Source organism: Jaculus jaculus, chromosome 5 (assembly GCF_020740685.1).
Source record: "Jaculus jaculus isolate mJacJac1 chromosome 5, mJacJac1.mat.Y.cur, whole genome shotgun sequence".
Lineage (NCBI taxonomy): Eukaryota > Metazoa > Chordata > Mammalia > Rodentia > Dipodidae > Jaculus > Jaculus jaculus.
This window is the reverse complement of record NC_059106.1, coordinates 174495855-174518530: the sequence shown is the minus strand read 5'-3', so window position 1 is coordinate 174518530 and position 22676 is coordinate 174495855. Positions and strand designations below refer to the sequence as shown.

Sequence of the window (22676 nt, the reverse complement as noted above, 5' to 3'; positions counted from 1 at the left end):
CATGTCTGGCTTGTACTTTTATTTGTTTGTTGATTTATTTATTTAATTTTTGAGGTAGGGTCTTGCTCTAGCCCAGGCTGACCTGAACTTCACTATGTAGTCTTTAACTCATGGCAATCCTCCTACCTCTGCCTCCCCAGTGCTGGGATTAAAGGCAACACACATTTCTGTTGTGTGCTACTAACTTTAATATTCCATAACTAGTGGGAGACACTGATCTAAAAATATGACCTTTATTTTTAATCTGTTTTTTTGTGAGAGGGAGAGAGAATGAGCACACCAGGACCACTTGCTGGTACAAATTATTTTCAGATGTATGTTTTCACTTTATACATGGGTAGTGGGGAACTGAGCCTGAGCTAGCAGGCTTTGTGAGCAAGTGCCTTTAACTACTGAGCCATCTCCCCATCCCTGTGTCTTGTCTTTTTCTTTCTTTTTTTTTTTGTAAGGTCTTGCTCTAGCCCAGGCTAACCTGGAATTCACTGTGTATTTTCAGGCTGGCCTCAACCTCAACAGTGATCCTTCTATCTCAGCCTCCCCAGTGCTGGGATTAAAGGTGTGTGCTATCATGCCCAGCTCTGTCCCCCCCCCCCCCCCAGGTAGGGTTTTGCTCTAGCCCAGGCTGACCTGGACTTCATCACTACATAGTCTCAGGGTGGCCTTGAACTCACAGCGATCCTCCTACCTCTGCCTCCCAAATGCTGGGATTAGTGAAAGGCGTGAACCACCATGCCCATCTTTCCTCTGTGTCTTTTTAAAAAATATTTTAAAGTTGGGTGTGGTGGTGCATGCTTTTAATCCCAGCACTCGGGAGGCAGAGGTAGCAGGATTACTGTGAGTTTGAGGCCACCCTGAGATTACATAGTGAATTCCATGTCAACCAGGCTAGAGTGAGACCCTACCTTGGGAAAAAAAAAGAATTGTATTTTTGAGAGGCAGATAAAGAATGGGCTCTCCAGTACCTCCAGCCACTGCAAACGAACTCCAGATGCATGTGTCATCTTATACACCTGGCTTACATGGGTACTAAGGAGTTTAACTTGGGTCCTTAGGCTTCACAGGCAAGTGCCTTAACTGCTAAGCCATCTCTCCAGCCATTCCCCCCTCCCCTTTCTGTGTTTTTCAAGGTAGGGTATTGCTGTAGCCCAGGCTGACTTGGAGTTCACTACGCAGTCTCAGGGTGGCCTCAAATTCACAGCGATCCTCCTACCTTTGCCTCCCAAGTGCTGAGATTAAAGGCATGCACCACTATGCCTGGCTTCACCTCTTTTAAAAATAATATTTAGGGCTGAAGAGATGGCTTAGCAGTTAAGGCACTTGCCTGCAAAGCCAAAAGACTCAGTTTTGATTCCCCAGGACCCATGTAAGCCAGATGCACAAGGTGGAGCATGTGCCTGGAGTTTGTTTGCAGTGGCAGGAGGCCCTGGTGTGCCCATTCTCTCTGTCTGCCTTTTCCACAGTGTCTCTCAAATAGATAAAATATCTTTAGAAAAGAAAAAAAATTATTTCCGAGAGAGAATGGGTGCACCACAGGGTCTCCAGCTACTGCAAATCAACTCCAGGCACATACACCATGTTGTGCATCTAGCTTTACGTGGGCACTGGGGAACTGAACTTAGGTCCTTAGGATTGACAGGCAAGGGCCCTAACCACTAAGCAATCTCTCCAGCCCCATGTGTCTTGGTTTGTTTTTTTTTTTTTTTTTTTTTTGGTTTTTCGAGGTAGGGTCTCACTGTAGCCCAGGCTGACCTGGAATTCACTATGGAGTCTCAGGGTGGCCTCGAACTCACGGCAATCCTCCCACCTCTGCCTCCCAAGTGCTGGGATTAACAGCGTGTGCCACCATGCCCGGCTTGTGTCTTGGTTTTTTGAGGAAGGGTCTATCCCAGGGCAACCCAGAGCTTACTCTGTAGCCCAGGCTAGCCTCAAACTCATGGTCATCTCCTACCTTTGCCACCTAAGTGCTGGGATCAAAGATATATGCCATGGCATCCAGATTCTATTATTTTTAAAAAGTTCTTTAAGCCAGTCATGGTGGCACACATCTTTAATCCCAGCATTTGGGAGGCAGAAGTAGGAGGATTGCCATGAGTTCAAAGCCACCCTGAGACTACATGGTGAATTTCAGGTCAGCCTGGGCTACAGTGAGACCCTGCCTCAAAAAAACGAAACAAAAAAAATTGCAACTAGGGAAAGGCAGTATGCACATGCCAAGGCATCTTGCCACTACAAATGAACTCCAGATGCATGTGCCACTTTGTACATGTGGCTTTTTTGTGGATATTAGAGAACTGAACCCAGGCCATCAGGTTTTGCAAGCAGGTGCTGTGTGGTGGTTTGATTCAAGTGCCCCCATAAACTTAAGTGTTCTGAATGCTAGGTTCCCAGCTAATGGTGATTTGGGAATTAACGCCTCCCAGAGGCAGTGTATTGTTAGGGGCTGGCTTAATGGGTATTATAGCCAGTTTCTCCTTGCTGGTGTATGACACACTCCTGTTGCTGCTGTTTACTCTCTGCTCATGCCATTGTTTCCCCTGCCATCACGGAGCTTCCCCTTGAGCCTGTAAGCCAAAATAAACCTTTTCTTCCACAAACTGCTCTTGGTCAAGTGAGTTCTGCCAGCAGTGTGAATCCCGTTGCAATATGCTATAACCACATAGCCATCTCCCCAGCCCTCTTACTGCTGTTTTTAAATATATTTCATTTATTTATTAGAGAGAGTGAATGGACACACCAGGCCCTTCAGCCACTGCAAATGAACACCAGACGCATGTACCCTTTTGTGCATCTGGCTTACATGGGTCCTGGACAATCAAACCAGGATCCTTTGGCTTTGCAGGCAAATGCCTTAACTGCTAAGCCATCTCTCCAGCCCCTGTTTTTTAAAAGAATACTTTATTTGAAGCTGGGCATGATGGTGCATGCCTTTAATCCCAGCACTCAGGAGGTAGAGGTAGGAGGGTCGCCATGAGTTTGAGACCACCCTTACAATACAGAGTGAATTCCAGGTCAGCCTGGGCTATAGTAAGACCCTACCTCAAAAAAACAAAAACATTAAAAAAAAAAAAGTTGGGAGGGAGAGAAAGCAAGAGAATGGGCATGCCAGGGCCAGTAGCTACTGCAAAGGAACTGCAGATGCATGCACCACTTAGTGCAACTGGTTTCCACTGTGAAATTGGACTTGGGTCCTTAGGCTTCACAGGCAAGCGCCTTAACCACTGAGCCCTCACCAGCCCTCTTTATTTTTTTGGTTTTTTGAGGTAGGGTCTCAGTCTAGCTCAGGCTGACCTGGAATTCACTATGTAGTCTCAGGGTGCCCTCGAGCTCACAGTGATCCTCCTACCTCTGCCTCCCAAGTGCTGGGATTAAAGGTGTGTGCCACCACGCTTGGTGGCTGCTGCTTTTTTTTTTTTTTTTTAATTATTTTTAAAGATGGGATCTCTGTGGCCCAGAGGCCTTCCTGCCTCCATTTTCCAATTGCTGCAATTAGAAGTTTGAGCCTCTATGCCTAGCTTGATTCATGATTTAAGGGGAAACCATTTATAAAGCAAAACTGAACATTCTTGGTTTCTTCTGTGGTGTCAGCTCATTCTCTTAAAAATATTTTTTTTATTTGCAAGGAAAGAGAAAGAATGGGAGCACTAGGGCCTCCTGCCACTGCAAATGAACTTCAGATGCATGTGCCACTTCATGATTTGACTACATGGGTACTGAGGACTTGGGCCCAGGCTTTCAGGTCTTGCAGGCAAGTGTCTGACCACTGAGCCAGCACTCTCTGCTCTCAGCTCTGTATGGGCAAGTCTTCATTATCTTTGTATCTCTTCAAGACCTAGTACACACATAGAAAGCGTTCAATAATTGCTCAACAAATGAACTTAATACTCAGGTGGTTACTTTACATAACCTGTTGGGTGACTGCTCAACAAGAGGAAATGACGATAGAACAGGTTTAGATAATACGCAAATTCATGTATTTTTTAAAATATAAGTTCAGGAGGCAGGAGGATTCTTGAGTTTGAGGCCAGCCTGGGTTACATACAGTCAAAAAATTCTGAAGTAAGCCTGCCTATCCAGCAGCAGGTCCTGTTTGCTTCATTCACAAAGCAGAAAATGAACAATCTGAAATAGGTGCATGGTAAGAATCTTTAAAATTCTGTCAGCAGAAAATAGTAAAAGGCAAAAAGGATGAGGCTAGATGGAGTAAGTCTCAAGAAGGAAGTATGGGTGGACAAGAGGGCTGTGCGCAATCAGAGTAGCTGTGCCACAGGCTGATAACCAGAAGGGGCTTCATAGGGAACACAGTTTAAGAAGCTGACTGACACATGGGCTTTGTGGTGTTTAGCTGTTTTCGGTATTAGTACTAGATTCCAAACCAATGCAGAGCTGACACCTTATACTGACGCATATATGTATGTCTACAAGCACAGCTTGGAAGTTCAGTAAGCATCTCAGTCCATCTGCCTCTACAAGGAACATCAACATGGTTCTCAACTGTGCAAGAGAATGGTTGTAGAGAAGCTAAGGAACATGACATCACGCAGTGAGGTGATAGTTGGGTACAGTGCTTTGGTCTTCTGATTACTGTGCTAATTCATGATACCTATGAACAGTGGCTTTGATTGTAAACAATACCAAAGAAAAATTATTTTTTTTGTGTTAAGCACAATTTCTGTAATTAGAAAAGACCACTGTTTTTAAGAATAAGAATCCAATCACTGCTTGTGGAAACAAATTCAAATACATCAAGGTTTTCTGTTGGGCGTGGTAGGTCTGGACCAAAAATGTCCACTTGCAGTTATATTTTCCTCATCTTCTTCTTGTAGCGCTGGTTGAAGACAGGGGAGGACCCCATGAGACTATCAGTGGAGTGGGAGCCATAGCTGCTGTCTGAGTCATCAGGGCTCTGAGGGATACCAGCTTCACTCATGCCCGACATAGGTTCCTCAAAGACATCACTGCCCAGCACGCCATGCCCAGACACATTGCCTTCTTCGCTCTCTTGAGGCTCCATTTTCACATGGGCCAGGTTCCAAAGAGGAGAAGCATTTACCTCTGCACCTGGAAATAAAGGGAACACCATTATCTAGTAGTCAACCACATGCAGAACACAAAGGAGTTTCCCACCCCTGGCTGACCAGTGTCCTGTGAGCTCAGTATTTGCCACACTTCTGGTTAGTACTCAATGGCTCAACAAGCTGCCCCAAATTGCCTGCTGTCAATATCTCTCTGCTCACTTCTTCGATCTCTCCCCACCTCACCCACCTCCAAGTTTCCCTTTCCGATACCAGGAAATTAAAACTAGGTGGACAGAGTCCCTGTTTCCTGGCAAAGGCAGACACAATTTCAGGCCTGGTTCAGGAGTTTCCTCCTTGTTCCTTCTTTTATTAGGTGTGTGTGGGGGGGGGGTGTTTTGTTTCCTTGGTCTTCCTTTGCATCTGTCTCTGGTCCTCTCACTTTGAAAACTGCAATTGGACACTATGTAAACTAGGTAATGCTGATAGCAGTTTCCTGCCTGTTTCCACTGACAAGAAACATGGTCCTAGTCTGTGTCCTCCCCTGCTGCTTCATTCTGGCAGTGCTAGCTAGTCTTCCCTGGTGAAAGGCTTTTTCTTCCCAGTACTTCCAACACTGGCCTAGTTTGAATGGGCCACACTTGAGGATTTGCTCCTTGAATCAATTATGCACTGATGGAGTAACCATTTATGTTTGTAAATCTTATTTGCAATTTTAACTAATTCAACTAGTGAGTCAGATAGCATGTGGTGGCTCACATCTGTGACCTCAGCACATGGGAAGCTGAATTAGGAAGAGCTTGAGCTCAAGGCCAACCTAGACTACATAGGTTTTAGATAAAAACGTTATCTAAAAACGAGGAATGAGGGAGCTGGAGAGATGGTTTAGCTGGTAAGGCATTTGCCTGCAAAGCCAAAGGATCCCGGTTCGACTCTTCAGGACCCATGTAAGCCAGATGCACAAGGGATGTATGTATCTGGAGTTTGTTTGCAGTGTCTGGAGGCCCTGCCATGACCATTCTCTCCCTCTCTCTCTCTGCCTCTTTCTCTCAAATAAATAAAATATTAAAAAAAAAAAAAAAAAGAGGTATGAGCCAGGACATGGTAGCACATGCCTTTAATCCCAGCACTTGGGAGGCAGAGTTAGGATTGTCATGAGTTCAAAGCCAACCTGAGATTATAGGTTTTCTTTTCGAGGTAGGGTCTCACTTTAGCTCAGGCTGACCTGGAATTCTCTATGTAGTCTCAGGATGGCCTGAAACTCACGGCAATCCTCCTACCTCTGCCTCCCGAGTGCTGGGATTAAAGGCGTGCACCACCACGCCCGGCAAACCTGAGATTATATAGTGAATTCCAGGTCAGACACTGAAACCCTACCATGAGAAAAACCAAAAAAAAAAAAAAAAAAAGCAGAATGAGTCAGTTGCCTTGGTCCCTAGCATCATCACAGCCCTAATCTTCCAAGAGGCCAGCTGTCCAGCAAGGCAGACCTATTTCAACCCCTTGCGTCTGCAACTTTTTGGAGTTCTCTAGTGATGAGCATCCCTCCAGCCCCCCAACATCTATCATATTCAATTAAGAACAAGCAATAGGAGCCTGGGGAAAGGCTCAACAGTTAGAGGTACTTGCTTGCAAAGCCTACTGGCCAGTGTTCAATAAAGCCAGAGGTTCATTGACAACGGAAAGAGACCTGGTGTGTACACAAGCACACACAAGTGATAATAAAAAAAGAACAAATATCAAGAAGGATTAATTCTGAGAGAGGATGGGACAGTGGTGTCAGCGGTACCCACGCCTTGGTAATCAGTGGGGTACCACACAACACAGCCACATTCTAGGTGAAGGATGCCTAGAAAGCCGTGAGTCCTCCCTTCACTAATTAGAAAGATGAGTTCAAGTGTCTTTGCACCAATGAAGCTCAATTGTAGGGCTTTTCATATTGCCCACTCCATATATATATATATACACACACATACATACACACACACATATAATTTTTTTTTTTTTAATTTTTCAAGACCGAGTCTTGCTCTAGTCCAGGCTGACCTGGAATTCACTATGTAGTCTCAGGGTAGCCTTGAACTCACAGCTATCCTCGTTCCTCAGCCTCCCCAGAGCTGGGATTAAAGGCGTGCACCACCATGCCCACTCAGTTCTACTTTTGTTCTCCCATCCAGAGCTTGATTCCAAAATGCTAGTTCAGTGCTAGACTGGCATATCTCCCAAAACTGAAATGTTTTTCAAGTGACTTTTTTCTTACTTGAAGCCTGTGGTGACGCTTCCACCTCCAGGTTGGATGGAAAGCGCTCACTCTGAGACCCAAGGACGCCCATAGGCAGGGACTGATCTCCAGAAGCGAGGTCAGCTTCCAGTTCCTCACTGACGGGAAATGTGATGTCACTCACAGGTTCCTCTTTGATCTTCACAGGCTTGGTGTCCTCTGTGGATTTCTCAGGGTTGACAATTCTTTCATATTCTTCAGAGAGCTGCTTACTAATCTGTTGGCAAACAAGAGATAAGTTCCCAAGGTTATGTTAGAAGTATATAGGCTAATCAACAGTTCCCAAGGAAAAATCAACAATATGAGTTAAAAGACAAGTTTTGAGCTGGGTGTGGTGATGCATGCCTTTAATCCCAGCACTTGGGTGGCAGAGGTAGAAGGATCGCTTGATGTGAGTTCGAGGCCAGCCTGGAACTACAGAATGAGTTCCAGGTCAGCATGGGACAGAGTGAGACCCTATCTTGAAAAACCACCACCACCAACAACAAAAAACACTCAGAGCTGGAACAAAATATTAAAGTATATACAAAAACCATCATTTAGGGCTGGAGAGATGGCTTAGTAGTTAAGCACTTGCCTATGAAGCTTAAGAACCTTGATTTGAAGCTCGATTCCCCAGGACCCTCTCCCCCCCTCCCATAAACCAGATGCACAAGGTGGCACATGCATCTGGAGTTTGTTTGAAGTGTCTGGAGGCCCTGGTGCACCCATTCTCTCTCTGTCTCTTTCTGCCTGTCGCTCTCAAATAAAAAATGGAAGGAAGGAAGGAAGGAAGGAAGGGAGGGAGGGAGGGAGGAAGGGAGGGAAGGAGGGAAGGAAGGAGGGAAGGAGGGAGGGAGGGAGGAAGGAAGGAAGGAAGGAAGGAAGGAAGGAAGGAAGGAAGGAAGGAAGGGAGGGAGAGAGAAAGAAAGCAAGCCAAGATTCTATATACTTATATTTCTTCCAGAAGCACCATGCACACAGTGGCTCCCTGATTAAAGAATGCCCTAGTGTCTGTCTAGGCTAGTGATGAGGACAATGGAACACACAGAGGCCAGAGGAGGAAAATGTCAGACTCGCCCTGTGCTGTGTGTTCTCAAGAACTGCGAATCCCGCTTCTCAAAGGGTCACTCACCTGCAGCATATATGTGTGATAGTCCTTGATGCGGTGCTGCCAGAACTTCTGGAGAGAGAGCACACTGCCAATACCCACTTCATGGAATACCTGCTCCATAACATCAGGGAATGGAGTCTGCCCCAGCAGAGCCTCCCGGTCCACAGCAAAGCGCAGCAACTTGGTGAACTTAAGGCAGTACTCGTGTGCCACATCAGTGAGGGTCTCTAGGACACTCTCATTAGCACACTCAAAGCCCGCGTGGGCTAGGATTGTAGCCACCGCCTGGTACAGCAGCTGTCGGCAGGAGTGCCAGCTCAGTTCCGTCACAGGTTCTCCTTTCCCGCTGAAAGTGGAGACACAGTGTTATAGTGTTCTTGCCCATGGGGGACCTGCCTGTGTCCCCAGTGTTTGGACACACAGTTTGCTGCTCTGGAAGTAGGCAGCCATGCCCACCTGCAGCATCAGTCATCTCTTTGACAGACAGAAAAGCAAGCCCAGTGCCTTCCTGAGTTCTCTGAGCCCTATCGGTGTCTCTGTGGCTTCTGGCTGGGTCACAAGGCACCTGGGACTTTCCACCTCTGAAAACATATAGGGAGGGACACCTCGCTTTATTCACTGGACCCGAAGCCTCTCTGACTTTGGAACCCTGCCATGTTCTTTCATGGCATAACTCCCCTCCCCCAGAAAACCTTTCCCTTAAAAGAAATCTGTTTCAAGTGTCTTTTTACCAAGTCTTTGTTTTAATAATCTTACACCAATTAGTTTTATAATTCCAGGTAAATCACTTGTCCAGCTTTCTAGGAAAAACAGTTCACTTTTCAGACTGCCAACAGGCCTGCCATGGCTCCGAGAACATTGGAGAAGAGGGCCAGAAAGATTGTAAGAACCAGATAGTGGGTAGAAAGGCCCTCAGACACGTTTCCCTGCTACCCCACAGGGACCGAGGACTTCATGCCCCACAGTGGATACCATGATACCACACAGGAGGCCCCCAGGGTGCCAGGGCGAAGGGATGGAAAAGCATAACCTGTCACATTACATATAAAACAAAGTTAGAAAATGCTGGGCATGGTGGTGCTTGCCTATAATCTTAGCACTTGGGAGGTAGAGGTAGAAGGCTAGCCTGGGATTACAGAGTGGGCTAGAACAAGATCCTATCTTGAAAAAAAATAAAATAAAAACTAAAAATGGGGGGGGGGAGAGGGTATTACCATAGGATATTTTTTATAATCATGGAAAATGTTAATAAAATTGTGAAAAAAAAACATCCAGCACCCTAAAAAAAAAAAACAAAAAAACAAAAAAACAAAAAAAAAAAACACTAAAAAAAAAACCAACCAAAAAAACTAAAAACAAACTAAGGCTGAGTGGTGGCTCATGCCTATGATCTCAGCACGTGGGAAGTTGAGGTAGGACCAGACCGCTTTTAAACTTGCAACCCCACTGTCACACCTTCTCTAATAGCTGGAAATACAGGCTATGCCACTAGGCCCATTTGCTACAAGTTTTTTTTTTTTTTTTTTTGAATTGGGCATATTTATACTAGCTCATGTCAAGCATGAAATGACAGTTATCTCCCTTTTATTATTCCCAGTGATGTCAGAACCTTTAATTATACAATGTACTTTGACATCATATGGCTTGACTATAATCCTTACATATTAAGTCTTATTTCTGTTCTTTTCTCATTAGCACGGGAAAATTCAAATAGTAACTAATATCACCAATAAGTCAATGTATACATGATATACAATATTACTTTTGTGGTATTCTGACTTTTACTACGAATCTAATTTTCAGGAAATAACCAGCAAAACCAGTAATGCAACTAATTGTCTGTAAGATAAGTATCCTGAACTCCCAGACACTAAAGAGGAATAAAAACGATGTAATGCATGAATCTTTGTTAGATTCGGAATGGGAAAAATATATCTTTAAATTTACTCTCAGTTAAATAAAATTAAAAAAAAATATTTTGAGAGCTGGGAATGGTAACACATGCCTATAATGCCATCACTTGGCAGGTCAAAGTTTTGGAGGATCAGAAGTTCAAGGTCAGCCTCAAATACATAACAAGTTAGGGGCTAGCTTTGGCTATTGGAGACCTTGTCTAAACAACAACAAAAACTACTAGCTGAGTGTAGAGGTGAATGCCTTTAATCCCAGCACTCGGGAGACAGAGGTAGGAGGATTGCCATGAGTTTGAGGGCAATGTGGGACTACACAGTGAATTCCAGGTTGGCCTGAGCAAAACTCTACCAAAAACAACAGCAACAACAAAAAACAAAACCAAACCCAAAAACTGGCTGGAGGGATGGCTTAGCAGTTAAGGCATTTGCCTGCAAAACCAAAGGACCCAGGTTTGATTTCCCAGGTCCCACATTAGCCAGATACACAAGGGGTACACACATCTGGAGTTCGTTTGCAGTGGCTGGAGGCCCTGGTGCGCACATTTATTCTCTCTCTCTCTCTCTCTCTCCCCCTTTCTCTTGTCAAACAAATATATATATAAAAAAACAAAACAAAACAAAACAATCCAAAATCAAAAATAGGGGGCAAATGATCTTATTGAATGGCATTAATTAATGCTTATTTACTTTGTTAAGATAGTAAAGGTATTGTGATTGCAATTCTGTAGGAATATTTCTTTTTTGAGTTCAAGGCCAATCTGGGACTACCAAGGTAGTTTCAGGTCAGCTTGGGCTAGAGGGAGACCCTACCTTGAAAAACACCAAAAAAAAAAATTAAAATGTGGGCTGGAGAGATGGCTTAGCGGTTAAGCACTTGCCTATGAAGCCTAAAGACCCCGGTTCAAGGCTCGATTCCCCAGGACCCACATTAGCCAGATGCACAAGGGGGCACACATGTCTGGAGTTCGTTTGCAGTGGCTGGAGACCCTGGTGCGCCCATATTCTTTCTTTCTCTCGCTCTGCCTCTTTCTCTCTCTGTCACTCTCAAATTAACAAAAAAAAAATTAAAAGAATTTAAAAATGTTATTGAGCTAAGGATGTAGCATTGTGCACCAGCCTAGCATCACAAGACCCTGGGTTTAATTCCCAGCACTGTCTGCCAACCCCCCCCGCCACCTGCCAAAAAAACCAAAAAACAAAAAACCTATGAGTATTAATTTGAAGACACTAAGCTAAATCCATAATATACACTTTCATTAAGTAAATCACATAGAAGACCATGAAGCCATGGCCTTTCAAAATATATCAGTGTGGTGTTTTGCCTGGCACACGATAGAAACTTAATAAATATCTGTTCCATCAGAAATTTAAAAAATGCAGACTATGGATTCTGAAGTTCTGGGTCAAGACTTAGGACTTCCCAGAAATAACTTGAGCAAACTTGGTTAAGTAAATAACTCAGCTTCAGTTTCCTCATGTGAAAGTAGAAATGCTATTACAGACTTAACAGGTTATGGGAAGATAACGCGAGAACAGTAAGATACAGCAAAGCTTTGCCTTACCGATAAAAGTCACTCTCGGGGTCGCTGTGCCGGACCTGGAATGGTGCATTGGGATTCTTACAGTCTAAAGGTAGAAGGTCATCAGGGAGAGGAGGTGATCCAGGGCAAGAGGGAAGAGGATCACTCTCTTCAGTCTTTACACCTTCTGTCTGCTGTTGACTCTGGGCTTGGGCTGTGGCAATGAGGTTGCGAAGACGTCGGTTGTGCTGGATCAACTGAATGGTATGGATGGTAAGGCTGCATGGCTCCGAGGGGATGTCTAGCATAGTGGGGGGCTTGGGCTTACTGGCTGAAGGCTGATGCAGAGGTGGGTCGTGGACTTCCACCAGACGGAACTCCCGTGGAAGCAGATCAAAAGAACTTCTGTTGGTCTGGCTTGATGACATCGGTATCTCTCCCCAGTATCTCAACATTTTGGAATCAGAAGGGATGTACTTTCAGGTAAATCTCTGTTTAGTGTTTAAATCTCTGGCAATTGTAGATTATAGGTTCCTATAGTGAGAACTATGAAATTGAGGCAGTTATTTACATAAAAGTAAACTAAGACCCCTTTGAAAAATGTGTGTTAGCGAACTGTAGGACCAAAGATGTTTTCCCTGAAAAATGTAACTGTTAGACACCATCACACAATGAAAACTACTGTTGTAGTAAACTACAAAACAGAATCCAAGTCATTATGAGATGAGCAACTGCAATGGTGTCTGGGCTCCAGCATTTACCTTTCCTATTTCACTTCACTAATTCATTACTAGAAATGTCATCATACCTACTCCTACACAATTTGCTAGGTATGAAACTTAAATATGAGGCTTGGAATATTTTGACAACTGTGCTGAATAACTAAATAGTATTAAAAATACTAGGGCTTCTAGGGGTATAACGTCTGCTGCCATCTGGATAAATGTATATACTAGGCTTATCAAACTGCCCAGTAAGCACTTCTCTTAATATTCATACCCTTATATTAATGCTACTCTCACTTTTGGTAGAGAATCTTCTTTTCAGATGGCAGTGACCTTGGGACAACTCAGAAGGTATCATGGTGCTGGAAAGAAATGACTGGAGTACTCAGTACTGTAATATCTCAATCACACCTTCCAAGGCTCAGGGTCTAATGCAGAAGAGGTGGCAGAAAGAATGTAAGAGCCAAAGGAAGGGTAGGACTCCTTACAACGTGCTCCCTCCAGACATAAAATGGCCTGGATATCCATGACCTCACAGTGTCTGACACTACCTACACAGGACCATTATGAGAGGAAGAAAAGATCATGACATCAAAATAAAAGAGACTGATTTGAGATGGGGAGGGGTTATGATGGAGAATGGAATTTCAAAAGGGGACATTGGGGGAGAGAGAGTATTACCGTGGTATATTTTTTATAATCATGGAAGATGTTAATAAAAACTGAGAAAAAAAAAGCCAGAAAAAAATACTAGTGCTTGGGCTGTGGAGATGGCAATTACGGGGTGGTGGTTTAATTCAGGTGTCCCCCATAAACGTAGCTGTTCTGAATGCTAGGTTCCCAGCTGATGGAGATTTGGGAATTAAAGCCTCCTGGAGGCAGTGCATTGTTGGGGGTGGGCTTATGGGTGTTAGAACCAGTTTCCCCTTGCCAGTTTCTGGCACGCTCTCCTGTTGCTATTGTCCGCCTTATGTTGGCCAGGGGGTGATGTCCACCCTCTGCTCATGCCATCGTTTTCCCCGCCATCGTGGAGCTTCCCCTCAAACCTGTAAGCCAAAATAAACCTCTTTTTCCCAGAAGCTGCTCTTGGTTGGGTGATTTCTACCAGCAATGTGAACCTGACTGCAACATAAGGTGTTTGCCTGCAAAACCTAAGGACCCAAGTTTGATTCCTCAGTAACCATGTAAAGTTATATGCATAAAGTGACACATGTGTCTGGAGTTCACTTGTAGTGGCTAGAGACCCTGGTATGCCCATTCTCTTTCTTTTTTGATACCTTTTATTTTTGTTTATTGGAGAGACAGAGAGAAAGAGGGTTAGAGAGAGAGAATGGGTGCTGCAGGACCTCCAACCACTGCAAATGAACTCCAGATACATGCACCACCTTGTGCATCTGGTTTATCTGGGGAATCGAACCTGGGTCCTTTAGCTTTGCAGGTAAGCACCTTAACTGCTAAGCTTTCTTTCCAGCACTCTTTTTTTTTTTTTTTAAATTATTTATTTACTTGAGAGAAGGGGAGGGAGAGAGAGAGAAAGGAGGAGGAGGAGAAAGGGAGAGAATGGGTGTGCCAGGGCCTCTAGCTGTTGCAAATTAACTCCAGATGCATGTGCCACCTTGTGCATCTGGCTTACATGAGTGCAGGGATTTGAACCTGAGTCCTTAGGCTTTACAGGCAAATGCCTTAACTACTAAGTCCAGTGCCCTCCCAATCTTTTTTGTTTTTTCAAGGTAGGGTCTTGCTCTAGGCCAGGCTGACCTGGAATTCACTCGGTAGTCTCAGGATGAACTCCTGGTGATCCTCCTATTTCTGCCTCCCAAGTGCTGAGATTAAAGGCATGCGCCACCACTCCTGGCTCCTCTCTCTCTTTCCATCTGCCTCTTTTTTTTTTGTTTTGGTTTTTCTAGGTAGGGTCTCACTAGCACAGGCTGACCTGGAATTCACTGTGTAGTCTCAGGGTGGCCTTGAACTCATAGCAATCCTCCTACCTCAGCCTCCCAAGTGCTGGGATTAAAGGCATGTGCTATGCCCGCCTCTATTTGCCTCTTTTTCTCTCAATATCTGTCAAATAAATAAATAAAATATTAAAAAAATACTAGGGCTGGAGAGATTACTCAGCCATTAAGGCACTTGCCTGTGAAACTAAGGACCCAGGTTCAATTCCCCAGTACTCATGTAAGCCAGATGCACAAAGTGGTGCATGCATCTGGATTTCTTTTGCAGCAGCTAGAGGCCCTGGTGCACGTATTTCCTCTATCTGCTTCTCTTTCAACTAGGTAGAGAAATAAAATATTAAAAAAAAATACTAGCTGGACGTGGTGGCACAACGTCTTTAATCCCACCACTGGGGAGGCAGAGGTAGGAGGATCACCGTGAGTTCAAGGCCACACTGAGACTACATTGTAAATTCCAGGTCAGCCTGAGCTAGAGTGAGACCCTATCCAGAAAAACAAAACAAACAAAAAATATTAATAAGTGCTCCTAATTCTGTGTCAGGCTTAGGAACACTTTAATTCTGATGGAAAAATGTATGAACCTTTAATCTAGTCTCAAATCTCAAATGTTCTCAAATCTGATATGCATGGGGGAGATTATGAGAGATTCCTGCTGCTTTTAACTAGTATCCACTCTTTGCATCTAATCTATTCTTTACACTGCTGTTGAACTTAGTCCTTTTTTCCTTTTTTTTTTGAGGTAGGGCACTATGTAGTCTCAGGTCTTGAACTCACAGTGAGCCTCTCACCTTGCCTCCCAAGTGCTGGGATTAAAGGTGTGCCCAGCTTAATGGGCCCCCTCCCCTTTTAAGGTACTGGGGATCAAGGCAAGTGCTTTATCATTGAGCTACTAGCTGGGATTAAAGCATGCGGCATCAAGCCTGGCTTTTAGCCTCTGTTTTTTTTTTTTTTGGTTTGTCTGTTTCAAACAAACTCAAAAATAACACTTTCCCTTGCCCCTTGTAAAAAGTGAATCAGAAAGCTTACCATTCAACAAAATTCACAATCTGGTTTCAACCCTCTTCTCCAAATTAATTGCCTATGTGTCTCTTCAAGTTCATTCAACATTAACTGAATGTCAGGCATTATGTGAGGAGACAAAGACCAATAGTGCAAGCTCCTGAGACGAGGGACAGAAACAGAAACAAAATATTTCAGTATAACAGAATGCAATAAGCGCTGTTTTACAGACACAGATTCAGTGCCGTGCAAGCACACAGAGGAGCTTCCTGACCTAACTGAACTTTGTTTTCCAAAAATATCATACATACTCTGGTTTCTCTTCGGATCGGATAAATCTTTTGCCTTTTACTAACAATATACACGATTCAGTTTCTAAAGAACTTCAGACTTTTCCCATAAATCGACTCTTTAAAGTATGATCTCTGCCATAAATGTCCTGCCAACTTCTATATCCTCATCAGACTTGCATTTGCTCTTAAGGATAATCTTACACCACCACCATCTATCATTTTTCCAATATGTATCTCTTTGTTATATTCTCATATCATTTTGCATTTATCCCTGGACTTTAAATTTAGTTGACTGAGTATTAATCTCAATCAACTTTATTCTCCCACAGGTCATGCCTATTATCTTGGTAAGGTGCCTGGACATTTATTGAAGGATTGCTTTATGCCAGGCCTCACATTTATTGTGTAGTTGAATTTTCCCAACAATCCTGAGAAAAAATTATCATATGTCCACTTTTCAGATGTGGAAGCTGTGGCATAGTGTCATGTCCAGTGTTATAAATGCAAAAGGTGAAAGGCTTCAAAGCCCAGTCTTTTCATCACTTTAACTGCGCTGCCTCAATGCTTCTTTCCGAAATAATAATGAATGAACAAAAGCAAACTGCCCTCTTTCCTAACTTCACCGAAAGGAATAGTAGGGCGTGGTACGGAACCTAAGTTGGGGGGTGCGGGAGGAAGCCGAGGGGGCTCCTGATCACTGTCCGCGGGCTCCGGCGCAGGCTGGGGGTCAATTGCGGGATCCCGGGCGCTCGTAACGCGGGCACGCCGGTCCTGCGATGGGCCACGAGGCGCCAGTACTCACCGCCCGCGTTCCAGGCGCCGCCGGAGCCCACGTCCGGCGCTGGGAGGGCCAAGGCGAGGACCGGCTCCAGCCTGGGAGGCTGCTTATTGATTGTGGGCCAAAGCTGCCGGAAGCGCTTCTTCTCAATCACGCCAGGCCACCGGAAGTCATTGCTATCCTGTTGTCACGACTAAAGATGTCCCCGTTCGCACAGCACCACAACAGCCCTTTTCGGTTCTTAAAGTATCTCGCACCGCGACACAGCTCTCTGCGTCTAGAGGAAGCGCCTCTGCCTTCGCGGCCCCGAGAAGCCGCGGGGAGATGGGATTGAGGGGCGGGGGAAAGCGGGGCGCGAAGAGGAACGCGCGCAGCGAGGGCTGGGCTTTACGACGGTCGCGTTTCGAGGTTGCGCCGTTTGGAGGATGGCTGATGCTGCCTCTCCGCCGCAGCTGCCCGCGTCCGAAGAAGTCGGGGGCGAGTTCAAGAAGCCAGTTGTGCCTGTGCCCCCAGCCGGGCGCAGCAAGACCCCGGCGGACAGCCCCGCGAACCCGGAGGAAGCGAGGAAGGAACAACGTCCCCCGACGCTGCCGGACCTCGACTCTGGGGAGCCGGACGTTCCGCCGCCTCGGCCCGACTGCGGGGAGGCGGGCAGCGAACGGGTGGAGCCGCCCCGGGCCCCGCGGGCACTTTCTTCCCCTGGCTGCCCCGCGAGAGCTCCCCCGTACCAGGTACCATCGTGGGGCAGCCCAGCCACCGCCCCCTACAGTCTAGAAACCCTCAAAGGTGGCACCATCCTAGGTACCCGTAGTTTGCAGGGAACGAGCTGCTGCCTCTTCGGGAGGTTGCCTACCTGTGACATATCCCTGGAGCATCCTTCCGTGTCTCGGTACCACGCCGCGCTGCAGCACCGCGCGTCCGACCGCGACGAAGAAGTCGACGGTCACGGGCAGGGTTTCTACCTCTATGATCTGGGAAGTACCCATGGCACTTTCCTCAACAAAACTCGAATTCCACCGCGCACCTATTGTAGAGTCCACGTTGGGCACGTTTTCCGCTTTGGAGGGAGCAGCCGGCTCTTTATCCTGCAGGTAAGTAGAAAAAAAAAAAACCTAAAATGGAAATCGTGAGACTTTACTCTGCTGAGATTCTGAGCTTAAGCTTTACTTCAGAAAGGTTTCCTGGTCTGCAATTGCAGAAGTAGAGGGATCAGTTTGGACCCTTATCTGCAGACTCTCTATACGTTGCTTTATCTCTGAAAATAATTTCCACATTCCTGAACTCTAAAATGTTTTCTTTTGGCGCGGGGCTTGATTCATCAGGGACCAGAAGAAGACAGGGAGGCAGAATCTGAGTTAACAGTAACGCAGTTGAAAGAACTTCGCAAGCAGCAACAGATGTTATTGGAGAAGAAGATGTTAGGCGATGACTCGGATGAAGAGGAGGAAATGGATACCACGGAAAAGAAGAGAAATAGTAGTCAAGAGGATGAGATGGGTTGCATGTGGGGAATGGGTAAGAAAATTGCTGCTAGATTGTGAGTTTATTACTAGTGGTAGGTACCCTGAAATACTTTTTTAAAAATTTAGTTATTTGGTATGAGTGTGCGACAGATGTGCGCATCCTATACCCATTAAAGTGCAGGTCAGAGGAAGGCATCAGGAGGGAATGCCCTGCTTTCTATGTGGGTGTTAAGGTTGAATTCAGGGCCTCATGTTTGTGCAGCAAGTGCTCTTACCCACTGAGGTACCTCCCCAGCCACCCCTTAGATGGTTTTTTGTTTTGTGTAGTTTGTCGAGGTGGGGTCTTGCCCTAGCCCAGGCTGAACTGGAATTTACTAGTCTCAGGGTGGCTCCAATTTACACCGATCCCCTCCTGAGTGCTGGGATTAAAGGCTTGCTCACCATGCCCAGCAGAGGGGCCTGGGAGTCGGGGGTGGGAGGGAGAGAGAATGGGCACTAGTGCCTCTAGCTGCTGCATGCGCCACAGATAGGAATCTTTGAGATAGAGCTAAGGTAAACATAGTTTGCAAATAAGGTAAAACACAGTCCAAAAAGTCATTAACTTTACTGAGATTAAAAAAAAAAGAAACAGGGCTGGAGAGATGGCTAAGCAGTTAAGGTGCTTGCTTGTGAAGCCTCCTTAGGACTCAGGTTCCACTCCTCAGAACCCACATAAGGCAGATGCACATGGTGGATGTATTGCTGTGGAGTTTGTTTGCAGTGGCTAGAGGCCATGATGCATCCATTCTCTCTCTCTAAGAAAAATTTTTAAACAAAATTGAATGATGGGCACTGTAGATATATTTAAATGTATTTTAGTGAAATTTCTTGTTGAAAACTCTTTCCCACCATACAATTAGCTTGTTTTCATTATTTGAAAATATATATTGGGGCTGGGTGTGGTGGCGCAGGCCTTTAATTCCAGCACTTGGGAGGCAGAAGGATTGACATGAATTCGAGGCCACCCTGTGAATACAGAGTGTATTCCAGGTCAGCCTGGGCTAGAGTGAGACACTACCTTGAATAACCAGTATCATATATATATATGGGGGAGAGATGGCTTAGCGGTTAAGGTGCTTGCCTGTGAAGTTTAAGGACCCAGGTTTTATTCCCAAGTACTGACATAAGCCAGATTCACAAGGGGGTGCCTGCATATGAAGTTCATTTGCAGTGGCTAGAGACCCTGGTGTGCCCATTCTCTCTCTCTTTGCAAATAATTAAAATAAAATATTATATATATATGTTTTTCATTTTTCGATGTTTTTTTGAGGTAGGGTCTCACTCTAGCCCAGGCTGTCCTAGATAGAATTCGCTATGTGATAGCAGGGTGGCCTTGAACTCAAGGCAGTCTCCTACCTCTGCCTCCCAAGTGCTAGTAGTAAAGGTGTGTGCCTCCTTGCCTAGCAGAAAGAGAGAGAGAGAGAAATTGAGAGAAATTGGCACCAGGGCCTCTAGCTACTGCAAATGAACTCCAGATGCATGTGCCCCTTTGTGCATCTGGCTTAACCTGGGTAATTGAACTCAGATCATTAGACTTTGCTGCAAGTGCCTTAACCACTGAGCCATCTCTCACGTTCCCCTTCCCCTCCCCCACTTTTAAAAATACTTATTTAAAAGTAGTGAGAGAGATAGAGAGAGAGAAAAAATGGGTGCATCAGGACCTGCTGCAAATGAACTCCAGACTAGATGCATGTGCCACTTGGTGCATCTGGCTTCAACATGGGCATTAAGAATGGAACTCAGGCTGGGCGTGGTGGCGCACGCCTTTAATCCCAGCACTCGGGAGGCAGAGGTAGGAGAATTGCCATGAGTTCAAGGCCACCCTGAGACTCCATAGTGAATTCCAGGTCAGCCTGGACAAGAGTAAGACCCTACCTCGAAAAACCAAAAAAAAAAAAAAAAAAAAAAGAATGGAACTCAGGCCATCAGGTTTGGCAAGCATGTGTCTTTAACTACTGTGCCATCTTCCCTGTCCCTCAGTGTGTCTTTCCCCCTCTTCCCCCCAAGGTAAGGTCTCACTGTAGCGTAGGCTGACCTGGATCTCACTCTGTAGCTCCTAGCTTTCTGGCCTTGAACTCATAGTGATCCTCCTAACTCAGCTTCCTGAGTGCTGGAATTAATGTTTTTCTTTTTTTTTTTAAATTACTGAGACATTGTCTTTTCTTTCTTTCTTTTTTTTTTTTTTTTGAGTTAGGTCTTGCTCTAGTCCAGGTTAACCTTGAATTCACTAGAGACATTGTCTTACTGTGTAGCCACACTATCTTGGAACTTGTGATTCCCCTGCCTTAGCCTCCTGAGAACTGGGGATTTTAGGTATGTGTCACTATGACAAGCTCATGGCCCACCCTTAAAGGATAGAGGGTGTCATTTAGACATCTTCTCATGTCCATTCTTTCTCATTTCCTGTAGGAGAAGATGCTGTAGAGGATGAAGCTGAAGAGAATCCCATTGTCTTAGAGTTTCAGCAGGAACGGGAGGCCTTTTATATAAAGGATCCCAAAAAGGCTCTCCAAGGTTTCTTCGATCGAGAAGGTATGTAAATAAGGTTCTGACTCTGACAGTGAAATGTACTCTAGCACTGTTGTTTTCTAAAGTTGTAGGTTAGGCTTAAGATTTATAAATGCTGTATTTAAAAAAAAAAATTTTAACCTAAAAAGTTATTTATTTATTTATTTGAGAGAGAACAAGAGGAAGAGGCCTCCAACCACTGCAAACGAACTTCATATGCATGTGTCACTTTGTGCCTCTGGCTTACATGGGTCCTGGGGAACTGAACCTAGGTCCTTAGGCTTTGTAGGCAAGTGCTTTAATGGCTAAGCCATCTCTCCAGCCTATAAATTTTTTAGCTTTGTATTCACAACTTTCATACATATAGACAATATACCAGGATCATAATCCTCTTCCACTCTCCCTCCTTTTTCCCCATGCTAAATCCTCCATCTACTGAATCCCATTTTCTTTTCCACTAGCTGACAAGTCACTCTTCTGCTTTGACGTCATCATTTTTCCCCTCCCATTATGCAGGTCGTGTGTAGGTGGCATCAGCCACTGTGAGGTCATAATATCACGACCATTTTGTGTCAGGAAGACAGTATGGTAAACATTCTTCTCCTTTTGGCTGGGGAGATAGCTTAGCAGTTAAATGCTTACCTGTGAAGCCTAAGGACCCTGGTTTGAAGTTCAATTCCCCAGTACCCATGTAAGCCAGATACACAAGCTAGCATATATATCTGGAGTTCATTTGCAGTGGCTGGAGTCCTTGGCGTGCCCATTCTCTCTCTCTTTCTCTTCCTCTTTCTTTGTTTCTCCCTCTGAAATAAACATTTAAAAAAGGTATTTAAAAGTGCTCTGTTGGGCTGGAGAGGTGGCTTAGCGGTTAAGCGCTTGCCTGTGAAGCCTAAGGATCCTGTCCCCAGGACCCTCATTAGCCAGATGCACAAGGGGGCGCACACGTCTGGAGTTTGTTTGCAGTGGCTGGAGGTCCTGCTGAGCCCATTCTCTCTTTCTCTCTCTCTCTCTCTCTGTCTCTCTGTCTGTCGCTCTCAAATAAATAAATAAATAATTTTTAAAAAGTGCTTTGTTACTGAGCTATGCTCCTAGCTTCAGATTTGTTTTGGAACTAGTAAAAATACTGTCTTTCTTCCCATCTTGAAGAAAAATAATAATTTTTTTTCTGAATCATGTCATTCTTTTTAAAATTTATGTTTGTTTATTTATTTGGGAGAGAAAGAGGCAGAGAGAAAGAATGGGCACATGAGGGCCTGCAGCTGCTGCAGATGAACTCCAAATGCATGAGCCTAGGTCCTTTGGCTTTGCAGGCAAGAGCCTTAACCACTAAATCATATCTCCAGCCCTGAGCCATCTTAATCTTTTTTTTTTCTTTTTGTTTATTTTTATTTACTTGAGAGTGACAGACAGAGAAAGAGAGAAAGAGGCAGAGAGAGAGAGAGAGAGAGGGAGAGAGAGAGAGAGAGAGAGAGAGAGAGGGAGGGAGGGAGGGAGAGAGAGAAAGAAAGAATGGGTGTGCCAGGGCCTCCAATCACAGCAAATTCCAGATGCATGCAATCCCTTACGTGGGTCCTGAAGAGTCAGGCCTTGAACCGGTGTCCTTAGGCTTCACAGGCAAGGGCTTAACCACTCAGCCATCTCTCCAGCCCCATCATCTCATTCTTAAAAGATCTTAGACTTGGTGTTAGGGAAATGAGGCAGAGTCTTATGATTTTTTTCAGATATATGTATATATTTGGTTTTTCGAGGTCGGTTCTCACTCTAGCCCAGGCTGACCTGGAATTCACTATGGAGTCTCAGGGTGGCCTTGAACTCACGGTGATCCTCCTACCTCTGCCTCCCGAGTGCTGGGATTAAAGGCGTGTGCCACCACGCCCGGCTTCAGTTATTTATATTTTAACATTTTATTTATTTGAGAGAGAGAAAGAGAGAGAGAGTGAGTGAGCGAGTGAGTATAGACACACCAGGACCTTCAATCATTGTAAACAAACTCCAGGCACATGTGCCACTTTGTGCATCTGACTTTATGTGGGTACTGGGGAATCGAGTCCAGGCCATCAGGCTTTGCAAACAAGTGCCTTTTACCACTGGACCATC

The 22676-nt window shown here is 45.1% G+C and overlaps 2 protein-coding genes across 3 annotated transcripts in view; one reads left to right on the top strand and one right to left on the bottom strand.

Moving 5' to 3' along the window:
* Nucleotides 1–3948: 3948 nt before the first annotated feature.
* Nucleotides 3949–16868, bottom strand: Supt7l (SPT7 like, STAGA complex subunit gamma). Of its 2 annotated transcripts, none has more exons than XM_004669399.2 (6): nt 16594–16868; nt 15526–15658; nt 11862–12365; nt 8408–8732; nt 7273–7510; nt 3949–5058 (listed from the first exon to the last, which is right to left on the bottom strand). In XM_004669399.2, the coding sequence occupies exons 3-6, from the start codon at nt 12272–12274 to the stop codon at nt 4796–4798; spliced, it is 1239 nt and encodes a 412-aa protein (XP_004669456.2). In that variant the 5' UTR covers nt 12275–12365; nt 15526–15658; nt 16594–16868; the 3' UTR covers nt 3949–4795. The 2 variants fall into 2 exon arrangements, with proteins under 2 accessions (XP_004669456.2, XP_045005408.1); XM_045149473.1 differs by lacking the exon at nt 16594–16868 and adding an exon at nt 16445–16543.
* A 58-nt stretch (nt 16869–16926) lies between these two features.
* The window catches only part of LOC101615396 (solute carrier family 4 member 1 adaptor protein), a 29101-nt gene continuing 23351 nt past the window's right edge, over nt 16927–22676 (top strand). The window contains exons 1-3 of the mRNA XM_045149472.1: nt 16927–17660; nt 17892–18084; nt 20481–20603. Coding sequence (XP_045005407.1) covers nt 16995–17660; nt 17892–18084; nt 20481–20603 — 982 coding nt within the window. The 5' untranslated portion in view covers nt 16927–16994. The remainder of the gene's footprint in view (nt 17661–17891; nt 18085–20480; nt 20604–22676) is intronic.